This window comes from Rhopilema esculentum, chromosome 20 (assembly GCF_057945365.1).
Source record: "Rhopilema esculentum isolate cy_ngs chromosome 20, ASM5794536v1, whole genome shotgun sequence".
Lineage (NCBI taxonomy): Eukaryota > Metazoa > Cnidaria > Scyphozoa > Rhizostomeae > Rhizostomatidae > Rhopilema > Rhopilema esculentum.
The window spans coordinates 8798501-8813053 of NC_142834.1; the positions used below are offsets into that span (position 1 = coordinate 8798501).

Consider the following 14553-nt stretch of genomic DNA (forward strand, 5'->3'; position numbering starts at 1 on the left):
AATCTCCTCTATTGTCAAAGCTATTTTTTTGTAATTTTGTATCATTTGCACTTTTTTGACAATATATTGGCCGCATTGTTATGATTCCCTTACTCCATGTGAAAAGAGATCTTCTTTCACTGAATCCGATCAATCAAAAAATTCTTCACAGGTAAGACGAAGAATAAAGTATGTATAAAAATCAACATTACCCACATGATAACATTAGTTTTATACTCACCGCTTGTTCTGTATCGCTGCGATCTCTCGGCGTTTCAATACCCTCATCAGTGTTATTTCCCTCCTTGTCGCTGCTCACGTCTTCAGTTAATTCATCCTCCATGTTCTTCAATGCTTCATCTTCCAACTCTTTTGTTAAATGTTCTTCTTCTTCAATTGCTGAAGCTAGCGCCTTTTTATTCTCTTCTTCCATCTGCCTACTTATCAAGTCCTCTTCTTGCTGTTCAGCCGTTTCTATAAAGCTGTCTATTTCATCTTCTAACAACAGCTCTTCAAAATTCCCAGTATCAGAAAGGCCAATTTGCAGAGCACTGTCTTCAGTTGTTTCGTCGAGGGATTCCTCGTTTGTCCCAATCTTCCTGCTGGCCAATCCATCATTAAACGGCAATCCAAAGTTACTTTTAACTTCTTCTGCTATCTTCTTATGGCTATCATCTCTCAGATGAATCCTTTCTGCTGAAGCTGATCCTGATTTAGGAGACTTCTCTACTTTTTCAAACGCACTGCTTCCAGTTCCGATAAGTCTTTCATTACTGGACAAGCTTGTATGACTGCTGAATTGCTCATCAATTTTTACACTTAGAATTTCAATAGAGTCTTGTGAAGCTGATGTTTTAATGCTAACAGACGATGAACCTCGCGACCTATGTTTTCCTTTCCCAACAATTTCCCATCCTTCATCGTCTCCATCCTCCTCTATTCCTGTGACTACACTTTTTGTGCTTGGTTTCGCTTCAAATGATACCATTGGTCCTTCTTTTGTGTCTTGTATTTTTTCACTTGTAAAAATACCGCCTTCTTGTTGATCAGATTTTGGAGATCCAGATGGCGTTGCTTTTAGACCCTTCACTTTGTCAGCCCATGACAGACCAGCACTCGGTGAGCAATCTTTTTGAACGAGAGAAAAGTTTCCAAAGTTCAAGCTCTTTTGTGCATTGAATATTGGGCTGTGCCTTCCGACCATAATCACTGCAGGGGGCGGGCTTATACACTTTCCTGGTGACATTTTCCGAACTTCCCAAGCCAGGCTTTGTGGCCTAAGGAAAATCCCGAAACAATTAATAAGCAAACAAAGTAAACAGAAATAAGGAATAAATCAGTTCTTTCAGAGATTTAAAGTAAAAACTTAATAAATGGCTACCAGTAAGTTAAAAATTTAAAATCAGCCTTGATAAAGTATAAAATTCTTTCGATAAAGTGAAAATCATCACTACTCCAATTCGCAAAATCACGAAAAAAAAGAATTGGATAGTTGCAGAACGTTGCTTCTCTTAAAAGTTAGTGAAAATTGAGTTCAAGTATAACATTTCCAGGTATGGATACGAATTAAAGCAATTGATTGCAAATATCTTCAAAACCAAGAAGGCTAAATATCTAATTCATGAATCAGCGATTTGCATTTGTGTAATTGTGGCAGGCAAAATTACGAGTAGTAGACATCACCTGTTCTTCAAATCCTTGTTCTCAATCTCTTTAAATATCTTTATTCGATCTATCAGTGCTACAAAGTCCTTCTTGCAGCTATCAAGCATCATTATTACTTCCTATGTGAAAGGTGAAACATGGTTTGCAAAATATGTTAAACAGCAAGAATATTCACATTATAAATATATGAGATCGCAAATAGGCTCAAAACTGTGAGGCTGATAAATTTACGAACTACAGTAACAAAAGAAATTAAGCTCAGTCTTTGTCAACACTTCAAGAGAGAAAACAGAAGAGAAATTCGATTAATGAGCAGATGAAATTGCATGAGCAGAAGGCTTAGTAGTCAATCTATGCATAAGAGTCCTCCAGTTTTTCAATTGGAGGATAAATCATTAAGAAAAAATCATGTAGCTAGACCCCTAGCACGAGAAGCTTGTATCATTGGAATGTACATTCTTTTTTTTAACTTTTATAATTTTTAACAGAAAATGTAAAGAATATAACCAGTTTTAACAGTGAAAGTGACAAACATATAATAATTAACGTTTGGAAACATTACAAACACCATGTAGCATTGTCCAATTCAAACTCACTTTTCGAAAAAAAAGAAAACATTTAGTTCTAAATCTGACAAATGAGATATTAGAGAAAGCTCTTCCTTTGCCGCAGAAATGCATAGAAATTGCACAGAGCCTCTTAGGAAAAAGCACTTTGCTTGCGTATTTGAGAATAAGTACTGTGATATCAATGTGAAAATGCTATTGTTTGGGTATGTCAATGGAAATCATCTAACAATATCTAACAAACCAACTCCAAACATTTTACTTCACACAAGTCAAACAAACGGCATCAGTAAAAACCAGTTTTTAAAAAATTAATATCAAAATATATTTATCAAGGGAGTTTTCATGTGTCAAACAAAAAGAAAAAAATTCAAAGGCCATTGGTTACATATTGGCTGAGATAATTTCGGGGCGGAATGACTCATAGGCAAAAGTGATAAAAAATGAAAAGAAATTCAAACAAAGTTTGATTTAACTTACTTCACATTCTACTGTGCTTTCATCATTATCACAGGTCTTATATATTTCATCAACAGCTCTCTGTAAATTATCAAACAGATATGACCAATATCGTGCCCTAAGATTATCTCTTTTACTTCCTTGGGCAGAGCTGGGTCTCCTAATTTCTGGTATTCCATTTTCTATCACATTCTTGATGTGTTCTCTATACTCCTCTGATTTTGTCTCTCTGTTCACCACAAGATTTTGGTTTATTATGTTGGTTGGCTGAGTATGACTAACTTGATGGTTAGGAGGTGCCAACTCCCTATTTGAATGTACATCTTGATGATCATTCATTTCATATCTGTTTTGATTTCTTGGCCCTCTGTTTCGCCCTCTGTACTTTTTCTTTCCTCTCTGGTTCTGGTCTTCATCTAAAAAAGGAGGTATGTTACATAAGGAGCTGGGGTCAATAGGTGCAGACACCAAAATACCATATAAATTCTACAATCAAATTTATACAGGCATATGTAACCAGGTCTAGTAGAAATAATGTCCACAAATTGTAGTCGATGATTAGAAAATTCTGTAGCCAAGACTTTATGCCATATATGAACCTCTAGTAGAAATAATGAATCGGATAATTGTTACCATACACATGGAGCAAATGATGTACTTAGCAATTAATTACATGCATGAGTCAGATATTTGACCATTGTTTTGATCTTCCTAGGACTGTATTTGAACAACATAATTTTGGAGATTTGGCTTCCAGAAGCTGCGCATCATTGGCTTGATCTTAAAGTAAGCATTTTTTGTTGTCCTATGGTGCGTTAGGATTCACCATTTGACAGAACTGCCAAAATTGTTTTGGGTGAATAGCTTAATGGGAACAAATATTAGCAGATGCAGACAGGAACAAAAACATAAAATGTGAAGCTCTTGCTGTGCAGCAAACAAATAAAGATAGTACAAAGAATTACTAAAAATTTGAAAAGATTGTAATTGCTCAGTTAGCACACACAGGCATTCAATATCAAAGATTTGAGATTAGAGCCCCAAATCAGGCATAACTCGCTAAATGATTCCTTGTTCCACAACTTGTACCAACCCTTCTATGGTCAGATTGACCTAGTCTTGCATTCCTCACAAGAACACAGCTTGCACTTGGGTTTCGTGTCACCACCCTAAATATTATAATCAACTAATTAACAAATTAACTAAAACAAATACTATAGGATGAAAACTCCAAACATACTTTGGCTTCTTTGCTGGGCAATAGGAACAGACCAAGTAATAAGATTCCTTGCAATTCTACCCTCCTTTTCAACAATCTTTCTCACATTGTCTCGGCTTCCACTCCAGTTTGAATGCATTCCAGTTGGTGATTGCTGTTAATAGACATACAAATAGTTATGTTGCATAAACCAAAAATGACCACAATGGCACAAAATTATATACATGTTTCAAGGCCGTATGCATAAATTTCATAAATGATGCTTTCAGTCCAAAAATGATTGGTTTAGCACTTTTTCACATTCCCATTTCATTGTTTAACCCTAGTTACACATTTTTCAAAAACTTCCTTCCACTCACTGTTGCACAAAAATAAGTCAGCCATGCAAGGATGCAAAGATTCTGTTTATTGACCAGCAACTAAGTGTTTCATAAAGTGCACATATACATAACCACTCATTTTCAATTTTAAAATGTCTATTTCAATTATCATATACCAATTAACAAATCATGAAAAATATCTGAATTCTGTTCATGAGTGAAACATAAAAAAATCATTTCAACAATTGGGTGCAGAGAATCACAAAATCAAACAAGTTGAGATGATGAGATTGACATTTCTTATGGTTATGCAACTGCTGTATCATCTTGTTATGATTGAAACATCAATTGACCCCATCAAGTTAAAACGATTTTCTTTTAACTAGTTGGAGCATTAAATTTTGCTTCAAAAGAGCCCTTAATCACTATCAGGCGATAATTTTTTACAAAGTTATGGTAGAAACAGTTCATGAATATGCTTGAATAAGGGAATTTAGCCCAGACCCCCAGAAAACTGGTTTTCAAAAAAATGTTTTTTTAATTGTGTAGAGAATCAAATTACGATTCCAACAAGCTCTCAACCACTCTCAGTGAATAATTTTTATCCAAGAAAAAGATTTTTTCCATTTTTGGCAATTATGGCCACATCGCCCATTTCTCTTCTCTTCAGATTATTTGCTGTAAATTTTTTGCATGTTGGGCACTTTGTGTTATGGTATTCACAAACTTAAGTCTATTTATAAACGGATAGGGAAGCAAAAAGTATGTAAGAAGGAAGACAAGGAGGATAAGTTGTCCATTGGATTCTTTGAATCTTGCAATGAATTACGATAAAAGGTAATGGACAGGACAGGACAAAGCAAAAAACAATGAGAATCCAATGTGTTGTAGAATAGAATTCTAAAATGAAATAAATGTGACAGCAATTTTCTCGCCCTGGCATACAGGGCTTCATCACAGTAAGTACAAGCACAAATGAAAATAAGTATAATCAGATCTGTAGAGCTCAAAATCAGGCATATTCTTGGCAGGAAAGTTGAACAAATCAGTAAGGTCGATTTTTTAAATCCTTTGTACAAAGGGTGTGCCAGAGTCACATTCAGTGTAATTTAAGCTTAATTTTCTAAAGCTTTTATTGACATAGGTCCAGAAATGATAAATAAATTTTTCAAAAATACCTTAGCAGGATCATGAGAACGAATGTAGAGTCAAATGTTTGCTTTAAACATTGCAGTCTGATGAGGTGCTTTTTCAAAATAGACAGTTACATTTATAGGGGAACTGAAGTGAAAAACGAGTTTTTGACCAATAATGAAGGTTCCCGTGCTGATTCTAAAACCGTTTAAATTTGTTTAATACGTTATGTAGTTTTTAAGCTATTAAGTTTTTAAAGTCGAAATTTGCCCTCATCAATGGCGAAGCGAGAACGCGGTCAGACCACAGTGTCACGTGACCTTGTAACGTAAAGTGGTGGACACAAAGAATAAAAGCATGAAGCTTGGTGAAAATACATAATTTGATATGCGTAACAAGATAGAATATAGGCCCATTTTGGGAAAAAACACTTGTGCTATTTTTAGACAGGGATACTTGTGCCTAGTACCCAGAATATGTTAGTATGCTCAATCTATTTCTGTTAACTATACAGCCATGAAACTTGGCAAACCGACAAAATTTGACTTGCTGAAAATGATAAAAATTGTCCCCACCCTCAGAACTACCCCTTGTGCTATTTTTAGACTGGGTACTTGTGCCCAGTACTTAGAATACGTTAGCATGTTAACTATACAGTCATAAAACTTGTTTGCTGCAATTGATAAAAGTGGTCCCCCACTTCAGAAATACCCCTTTCACTAGTTTTAGATTGGGGCTCCTGTGCCCAGCAGTCCGAGGATGTAACTATGGTTAATCCATTTCTGTTAGCTGTAAAGCCATGAAACTTGAGGAGCCTACACAATTCGATTTGCTGAAAGAGATAAAAGTATTCTCCCATCTCAGAAATACCCCATTAAACGTGATTTCTCATGCCTTGTCTACAGAACATGATATCAAAACATTTTCTGATATAACTCCAGGCATAAAAACAATTCATACCAGGAAGTACATAAAAGGGGAGGATTTTAAGCCCAACCATTAAATGATGTATGTTTCCAAGTTTATCAAAAGATATGTCAGAGATTTTATCTCAATAACTTGTTGAGTTGAAGCAAATTTCATAAGAAAAAAACAATTGGGTACCAAAAAACTTCATTCTCAAAATTTGAAAACAGTGTATCTAAACAACAGGCAGTGACAGAATACATTAAAAGAACATTGTACCCTTAAGGTAACACATTTTCTTCTGATTAATTATAAAAAATGTTACCAAGCAGGTGGTACAGGACCTTTATAGTAAGAGAAAAACTTGATCAAATCCAAACTTTTCTACACATTATGATGTGAGTGAAATATCTTGAAAAATACACCATAGGAATCTTGAAAATATCAAGCCTTGCTCGATCCCCCCCCCCCCTCTCTTGATGTGATCAATCTAGTAATTTGGCCCAGGGCTGACAAGATTTGGCCATTGCCCAACTAGTTTTAACAAATTTCTACCTTTCTAACAAACAAATTTCAAATTTCTAACATGACCCCACTAGTTCTAACTTATAACAAATTTATCTTATGAACTAAAACTCTGGTCTCTTTGAATAACTCCTGAATGTAACCCCTGTATTCAATTGTATATGTAGTAGGTAGCTGATTTTTGCATTTTCATTGTCTCTCTGTAGAATTTTGAAACCCTTGTCTTCTTTGACTAAAGTACTTTTCTTTAAATTTGTGATAAATGCATGGTGAAAGTTGTCGTTATTCCAGCACAAATACTAAAAAAACAATGAGTGAAATATCTTGAAAAATACACCATAGGAATCTTGAAAATATCAAGCCTTGCTCGATCCCCCCCCCCCTCTCTTGATGTGATCAATCTAGTAATTTGGCCTAGGGCTGACAAGATTTGGCCATTGCCCAACTAGTTTTAACAAATTTCTACCTTTCTAACAAACAAATTTCAAATTTCTAACATGACCCCACTAGTTCTAACTTATAACAAATTTCTATTATGAACTAAAACTCTGGTCTCTTTGAATAACTCCTGAATGTAACCCCTGTATTCAATTGTATATGTAGTAGGTAGCTGATTTTTGCATTTTCATTGTCTCTCTGTAGAATTTTGAAACCCTTGTCTTCTTTGACTAAAGTACTTTTCTTTAAATTTGTGATAAATGCATGGTGAAAGTTGTCGTTATTCCAGCACAAATACTAAAAAAACAGCAAACCATCCATTGATTGGCCACTGTTTATATCGATTGATTGGCCACTGATACCTAGCAAAGTTGATATAATTTTAGGCATTAATCTATTTTAGGCATATTTTATGCAATTCTATTAAATATTTGACATTTTCGAATTATCAGTCCAAAAAGCTGAACTGCAGTAAGATTTAATAATACTTGTCAATGTACACAACATAAACCAGTTTTTAAACCAAATGTGGATTGGGTCGACCTGTTCCGTGCTACACATCAAACTATGTATAAACGTTTTTATATCAAAGCAAATTTTTATTAAATTGTAACATGTAATAATCCTTATTATTTCAGATTTTAGAAATGGAAAGATTATATTATATAGCCTGCTCATTCTCTGTTATCTTTCTTTTTATAAGGAAATAAGGAAATTGAGTTTGAGTATTTCTTGCCTTCATTGCAAGAAAAGAAACAAGGATCGACGTACCATTTATTAATTTTTCCTCATTTCTACCAACAAAACGAGCAGGTCGCGGGAGATAATTCATGGGCCTAGGCAAATCTTCTTGCCACTTTCGAGATCCCGTTCGCCCTTGGTAGGGCAAGTACTTCACCACCACATGCTCCAAACACTTCCTCATCGCTGGATCTTAATTCTGTTGCCATTCCTGAAGAGCTGTCGTGAAAATTGCGAACTGAAATTCTAACCACTAACCGAATTCCCTCCCTCTGATTCACTCTCCTACAATGTTGTTTTCATTGGGATCGGGGAACGTGTCCACGACTTTACATCAGCGCCTGAAACTTGTCTCCAGACCTCTCGGCCACGGAAATGGAGAAATTTCACACTTCACGTGGTAAATGCGGAAAAACGAAAAAGAAAAACACAAATTTTGTGTCGATATTGGAAATCAGCACGATGAAAACTACCCAGTAATTGATTTTAATTTTTCACTTCAGTTCCCCTTTATGTTCTAAAATTATTGCTAATGAGTTGTAGGGTGACTTAGAGACTATGGTGTAGAAAGCCATAAGACGATCCAGACAAAATCATCTACTCTTCTGGAACCTAGAATGGTTATCCAAACAAGTTCTTGTTTTTATGTTCTTGCTTTTTGTACGTAGATCAACTCCAACTGCTAGATGAAAAGATGACTGGGCTTTGCCAATTGTCTGAAACGTTTCAACATCATAGACTTTGGCAAAATCTAGTTTATCTAAAAGATGTTGTCTGACGGCAGAATTACTTGCAGAATTACTTGTATTGGCAGAATGCCCACACTGCTCTACTATTAAGAGGGATGCAGTGGAAAACAAATTGGAAAATTCATTGAAGTGAAACGAATTAAAATGAAATACTAGTGAGTTCCAGTCTCACCTAAGAGGGTTCCAATCTTCAAAGGAGCCATTTCAAGAATTTGGGGATTCAAAAAAAGGCAGATTTAGAAGTGTCACACAAAGCCTATACCTGTTCTTCTTACAATACAATCAACAACTTTTAAAAGTCAGAATAAAACTGTATCCAAATTCTTACACAATCAACACATATCTAACCCATCTGAATCAAATTGATAATTGGCTAGATTAAATTAAGTTGTTCATCTCGATATTTAAACTAGGTACAATGATTGCCAAAAGTCATTGGAATACCCAATCAGTTTCAGATAATTCTCGATCTGTTTTCAATAACGCTTAGGCCTATAAGAGAGAGGGGTCATTCCATGTCAAATCACCAAGAAAAAAATGGAAATGTCACCCACCATCTCAGATTTTGCCAATTTTCATATATCATGTGCCAACTGATAAGAATAGTTCATTCTCAAAATTTCAGACCATTATCTTTAGTACTTTTTGAGATATCCAGATTTGAATTTTCAAGAATTTTGAGGTAAAATTACCAGAATCCGCCATCTTGCATTTTCATACAGAGGACAACTAAAAACCCAATTCTAATATCTGAAAAGAAAATGACCAGAACATATCAAAATGAACTTATTTATGTGAATTCAGCTATGAGGAATTCAAAAATCACATCAAAATGAATATCTGACAGATCTGAAAGATTCTATTTATAGAAATCTCTGCAGGGGTTGAAAAATTGAAAGATTCCGAAAAGACAATTGTGTCAAATTTCATTTTGGAATTTCATGATGTTTGACAGGTAGCACCAGAATGAATTTTTGTAGTTAAATTTGAGGTACATTGAGGTTCCAAAATATTGAATTCTGACTTGGTGTCTCTTCTTGTTCAAGAGCTACAAGCAGCTAAAGTAAACTGAAAATATTGTCAAATTTCTTGTGCGAAAGTTCCTTTTTTAATGTAATGTGTATGTTTGTAGACATATAACTAGCAATATTTGAAGTTTAATCAACTCATTCTGTGTACACAATAAGCAAAGCATTCATTTAAATTGAAGATTTGTTATCTATCACTTTTTTACAGTGGATAATGTACAGTGGACCACACCCACTTATGGGTGCGGCAACATTGAACACCATGGGAAGGCTGTATTACTTAAGAAATTTTCAGACTTCACTCGAAAAGGTTGCAAATAAACACTTTTTCCTTGAAGATACAAGAAATCAAAAGGACAAAATCTTTTTGATAGTGCTGAAGGTAAAAAATTTGTAGAAACAGGTATAAAATTACAATCTAATTTAATTTTATCTTGAATACATGAATATACCAAAATTGGCTCATTTTTGTAAGAAAAAAATAATGCCTTACAGGCTCGTCATAATTTCCTTGATTTTCGTGAGATCTTTGTCTGCAATTTTATATTGTCACCCAGTTGCTGTGAAGGGTGTTTCTATGTAACTAGAAATGGTAGAATTTGTCAATTGGAAATAAACAAAATGTTAGCAGATATGTTAGCCTAATTTTCTATTGCTTATCTGTTTTGTTGTGTTGCAGAAAGTTGGCTATCTCCACCTATAAATCTTTTCATAAAATGGCGGCAATATTCGTTGTCGACGGGAACTTAACTACAATATTGCTTAATAGATGTTATCAGTAATTGTATCTTATTGATGTTTAAATTGAGTTAAAATTTTAAAACATAATTACTAAACTATTCAGTGTTGTAAATGAAATATGGCTCAGTGTTGGAAAGCTACGACGAATAAAATTGCTTGATTTACGGACCTTGAAAAATCACGTTAGTGAAACATAATCTTAGTATCCGCTTATGATGGTAAAGTGATAATTATCAGCATGATGGAATCTGCAAGCATCAGTTTGTAGCCAGTTAGTGCTTCCTTATTTCCATTCAAAACGGAAATAAAGTTTCCGACCTCTGTTTTGTCAAGTTTTAGTAACGAGAGGCAGAAAGATTTCTATCACATTTAAAAAAAATGTCTGTAAGTAAGTTTCTGGAAAAGTGTTCAATTGGCAGTCATCTGCAAGAAGAGTGTCACTCTCGGTTCTACACAAGATCAGTTGGGATAAAAAGAAGCAAGCCGTTGACTGAAGAGCAAGCGGAGTTAATTTCTTTAAGAACAGGTCTGGAAATAGGACCCGAATTTACAATTTGTCACCATCACGAACAAACAATTTTAGCGCAGTACAGCGCTTTTCAGAAGAAGTGCTGCGACCCCTTCCAAAAGCATAAGAATCCTGTTAAAGGCTCTTTGAGGGAAGTGTCAATAGTATCTTCGAAAAGCTATCATAAAATCAATATTTACGTGGTACCTGGACAAAAGTTATGCCCAACTTGTCGGAGAGAGATGTCTGAAAGATTGAAAACCTCAGAAGGGAATGATGATGATAATGATCCAGATGTATGCTTTCCAGAAAGAGCTTGGAAACAACAGAAAGGAAACCTTGACTTAACACTTGAAGATATTGACGTTAGTCCGATAAAGCTGCATTCTGTTCGGCAGCATTCAAGAGCTTCTTATGGCAAACGCAAACTCGATGAAGTAAAAACTGACCGAAAAGCAATCAAAAATCTTAAACGTTGTTGCAGAAACTATCGACGTCATGCCCGATCAACTGATGGACAGTGAAGAAGCTGAAAGCGATTATTGTGAGACTGAAAGAAAGGCAAAGGATTTTGACGAAATAATCAGTTTAATGAAGGACAAAATACGAATATTGTAGCCATTTTATGAAAATATTTATAGGTGGAGATAGCCAACTTTCTGCAACACAACAAAACAGATAAGCAATAGAAAATTAGGCTAACATATCTGCTAACATTTTGTTTATTTCCAATTGACAAATTCTACCATTTCTAGTTACATAGAAACACCCTTCACAGCAACTGGGTGACAATATAAAATTGCAGACAAAGATCTCACGAAAATCAAGGAAATTATGACGAGCCTGTAAGGAATTATTTTTTTCTTACAAAAATGAGCCAATTTTGGTATATTCATGTATTCAAGATAAAATTAAATTAGATTGTAATTTTATACCTGTTTCTACAAATTTTTTACCTTCAGCACTATCAAAAAGATTTTGTCCTTTTGATTTCTTGTATCTTCAAGGAAAAAGTGTTTATTTGCAACCTTTTCGAGTGAAGTCTGAAAATTTCTTAAGTAATACAGCCTTCCCATGGTGTTCAATGTTGCCGCACCCATAAGTGGGTGTGGTCCACTGTACATTATCCACTGTAAAAAAGTGATAGATAACAAATCTTCAATTTAAATGAATGCTTTGCTTATTGTGTACACAGAATGAGTTGATTAAACTTCAAATATTGCTAGTTATATGTCTACAAACATACACATTACATTAAAAAAGGAACTTTCGCACAAGAAATTTGACAATATTTTCAGTTTACTTTAGCTGCTTGTAGCTCTTGAACAAGAAGAGACACCAAGTCAGAATTCAATATTTTGGAACCTCAATGTACCTCAAATTTAACTACAAAAATTCATTCTGGTGCTACCTGTCAAACATCATGAAATTCCAAAATGAAATTTGACACAATTGTCTTTTCGGAATCTTTCAATTTTTCAACCCCTGCAGAGATTTCTATAAATAGAATCTTTCAGATCTGTCAGATATTCATTTTGATGTGATTTTTGAATTCCTCATAGCTGAATTCACATAAATAAGTTCATTTTGATATGTTCTGGTCATTTTCTTTTCAGATATTAGAATTGGGTTTTTAGTTGTCCTCTGTATGAAAATGCAAGATGGCGGATTCTGGTAATTTTACCTCAAAATTCTTGAAAATTCAAATCTGGATATCTCAAAAAGTACTAAAGATAATGGTCTGAAATTTTGAGAATGAACTATTCTTATCAGTTGGCACATGATATATGAAAATTGGCAAAATCTGAGATGGTGGGTGACATGGCCTCGGTGAATTGACATGGAATGACCCAGAGGCTAAGTTGCCCCTTTCCCATGCACAAAACAAAGTTGAAATTGCACCATAGCCACCCTGGTTTCAAAATTACAGGTTACATTCAAATAGTGTATTTCTATAGAAAGTAATCACAAATCTTTCAAAGGGGAGAGGAAAACGTTGAAAATGTTGAATGACAAAAATGATGTTGGTGATGTTCTGAAAAATTCTTGAATCTCTAACCTTCGTATATCCATGATGCTGGGTTTTCATAGACATATCTGCACAGTCTTCATCGCTTTTTAACAAACTCCCATGCTTAAACTTCTATGCATATCTAACACCGATTTTGCAATTCACATTACCACCAAGTGTCCAAAAAATGCTGCCAAAAGATTTAGGCCAACAGTTGCAATTTTCTCTAGCAACAGCTCAGCCCCGACTTGAAATGCCGTTAATTCGATAGCGAGGTTGCCTTAAAGAGCGGGTAGATTCGGTAAGCAAACAGTTCTTTCGACTCTCCCCTCCCCACCTTGACGCAATTAGCACACTTAGCATATTAGGCCACCTGATTATATCTTTGTCAAAACATCAACTTTACTCATTGTCAAATCACGAATTCGCAAAATTGTGCCACCTGACACCAGAAGTCAAAATAATGAAAATCAATCTATGCTCTTCGTTGGTTATAGTATCAAAAATACAAAAACAAAGTTTTAGCTAAGCTACCTCAACTGTTTTCCTAACTTGTTTCCCACGGCGGTCTTGCATTCTAATTGTAGATCGGCTGTCAGATTGTAAGAGCCCGGTTGATGGTTATACCACGCCAAAGTAAAAAGTATGCATTCAGTTGATAGCAAGTTATCAGTTAATTGGTGTGCTGGTCATTGGCGTGGATAGGAAATTTCAAAGGAGAGGCGAAAAACTGAGATTTTCCAAAAGTTTTTAATTTTTTCATTCAGTTAAACATAACATAATGACATTAGAACTGAAGTAAAACAGGAGATACTCAAAGTCAAATATCATAAATCACACTAATTGAAGATTTTATGGTCTTCTCCTCTCAAAAGGCATTTTTAAGTCCGATACCTTATCGAAAGAGATTGCCCACCTGATTCAGAACAAGTGAGGAAATCGTTATAATAAGCTTTAAAGTCTTTCCTCTCAAAATTTAACACTTAGATAAAATATAGACAACCATGTTATATTTCTGACAAGATCAGAAACTTTCCGATAAAATAGCATTTGGCCCCCCTGACCCTTTATCTACGCTTCTGGTGTTGGTAGAATTCGAGAGGCAGTTTTTGCACCTTTTTAGCAGCATTTCAGATTAAGTTTAATTACCAAAACTGGACGGTGAAGAAAACATACTCTAAACATTTGAAAGGTGTTGCAGAAAATAGCTTTATCGAAGTGCAGTTTTTAAAAAAACCACACGCAGTATTCCAAAGCGTAACGATTGATCGACTGACTTGATGATGTGACAAAAAACATTTAATGGAGAAGATTTACGTGAATTTTATTATAATAGTTTCTCACATTATCCTTACATTTGTTGTAAGGATTTTGTTGTGTGTAAAAAATCATTCAAACTATTCACCGACAGAAAAAGACAGATACTAATAATCATATCCAAACTTTGCAATAAATATCCTATCATCACCAAATTTTGTAAAAAACAAACAATCAAATAATTGCCAAGTTTTTTTGAGTTTCCTCATAAAAAATGGGTAGAAAATAACCATATGAGTCGAAATAT

The 14553-nt window shown here is 34.7% G+C and overlaps 1 protein-coding gene across 1 annotated transcript in view; it reads right to left on the reverse strand.

The window, feature by feature from the left end:
* The window catches only part of LOC135687066 (S phase cyclin A-associated protein in the endoplasmic reticulum), a 30664-nt gene extending 17371 nt beyond the window's left edge, over positions 1-13293 (reverse strand). Inside the window, exons 1-5 of the mRNA XM_065203512.2 lie at positions 13038-13293; positions 3910-4042; positions 2691-3085; positions 1663-1763; positions 221-1256 (exon numbers count right to left, since the gene is read on the reverse strand). Coding sequence (XP_065059584.2) covers positions 221-1256; positions 1663-1763; positions 2691-3085; positions 3910-4042; positions 13038-13073 — 1701 coding nt within the window. The 5' untranslated portion in view covers positions 13074-13293. The remainder of the gene's footprint in view (positions 1-220; positions 1257-1662; positions 1764-2690; positions 3086-3909; positions 4043-13037) is intronic.
* Between the last annotated feature and the right edge of the window lie 1260 nt (positions 13294-14553).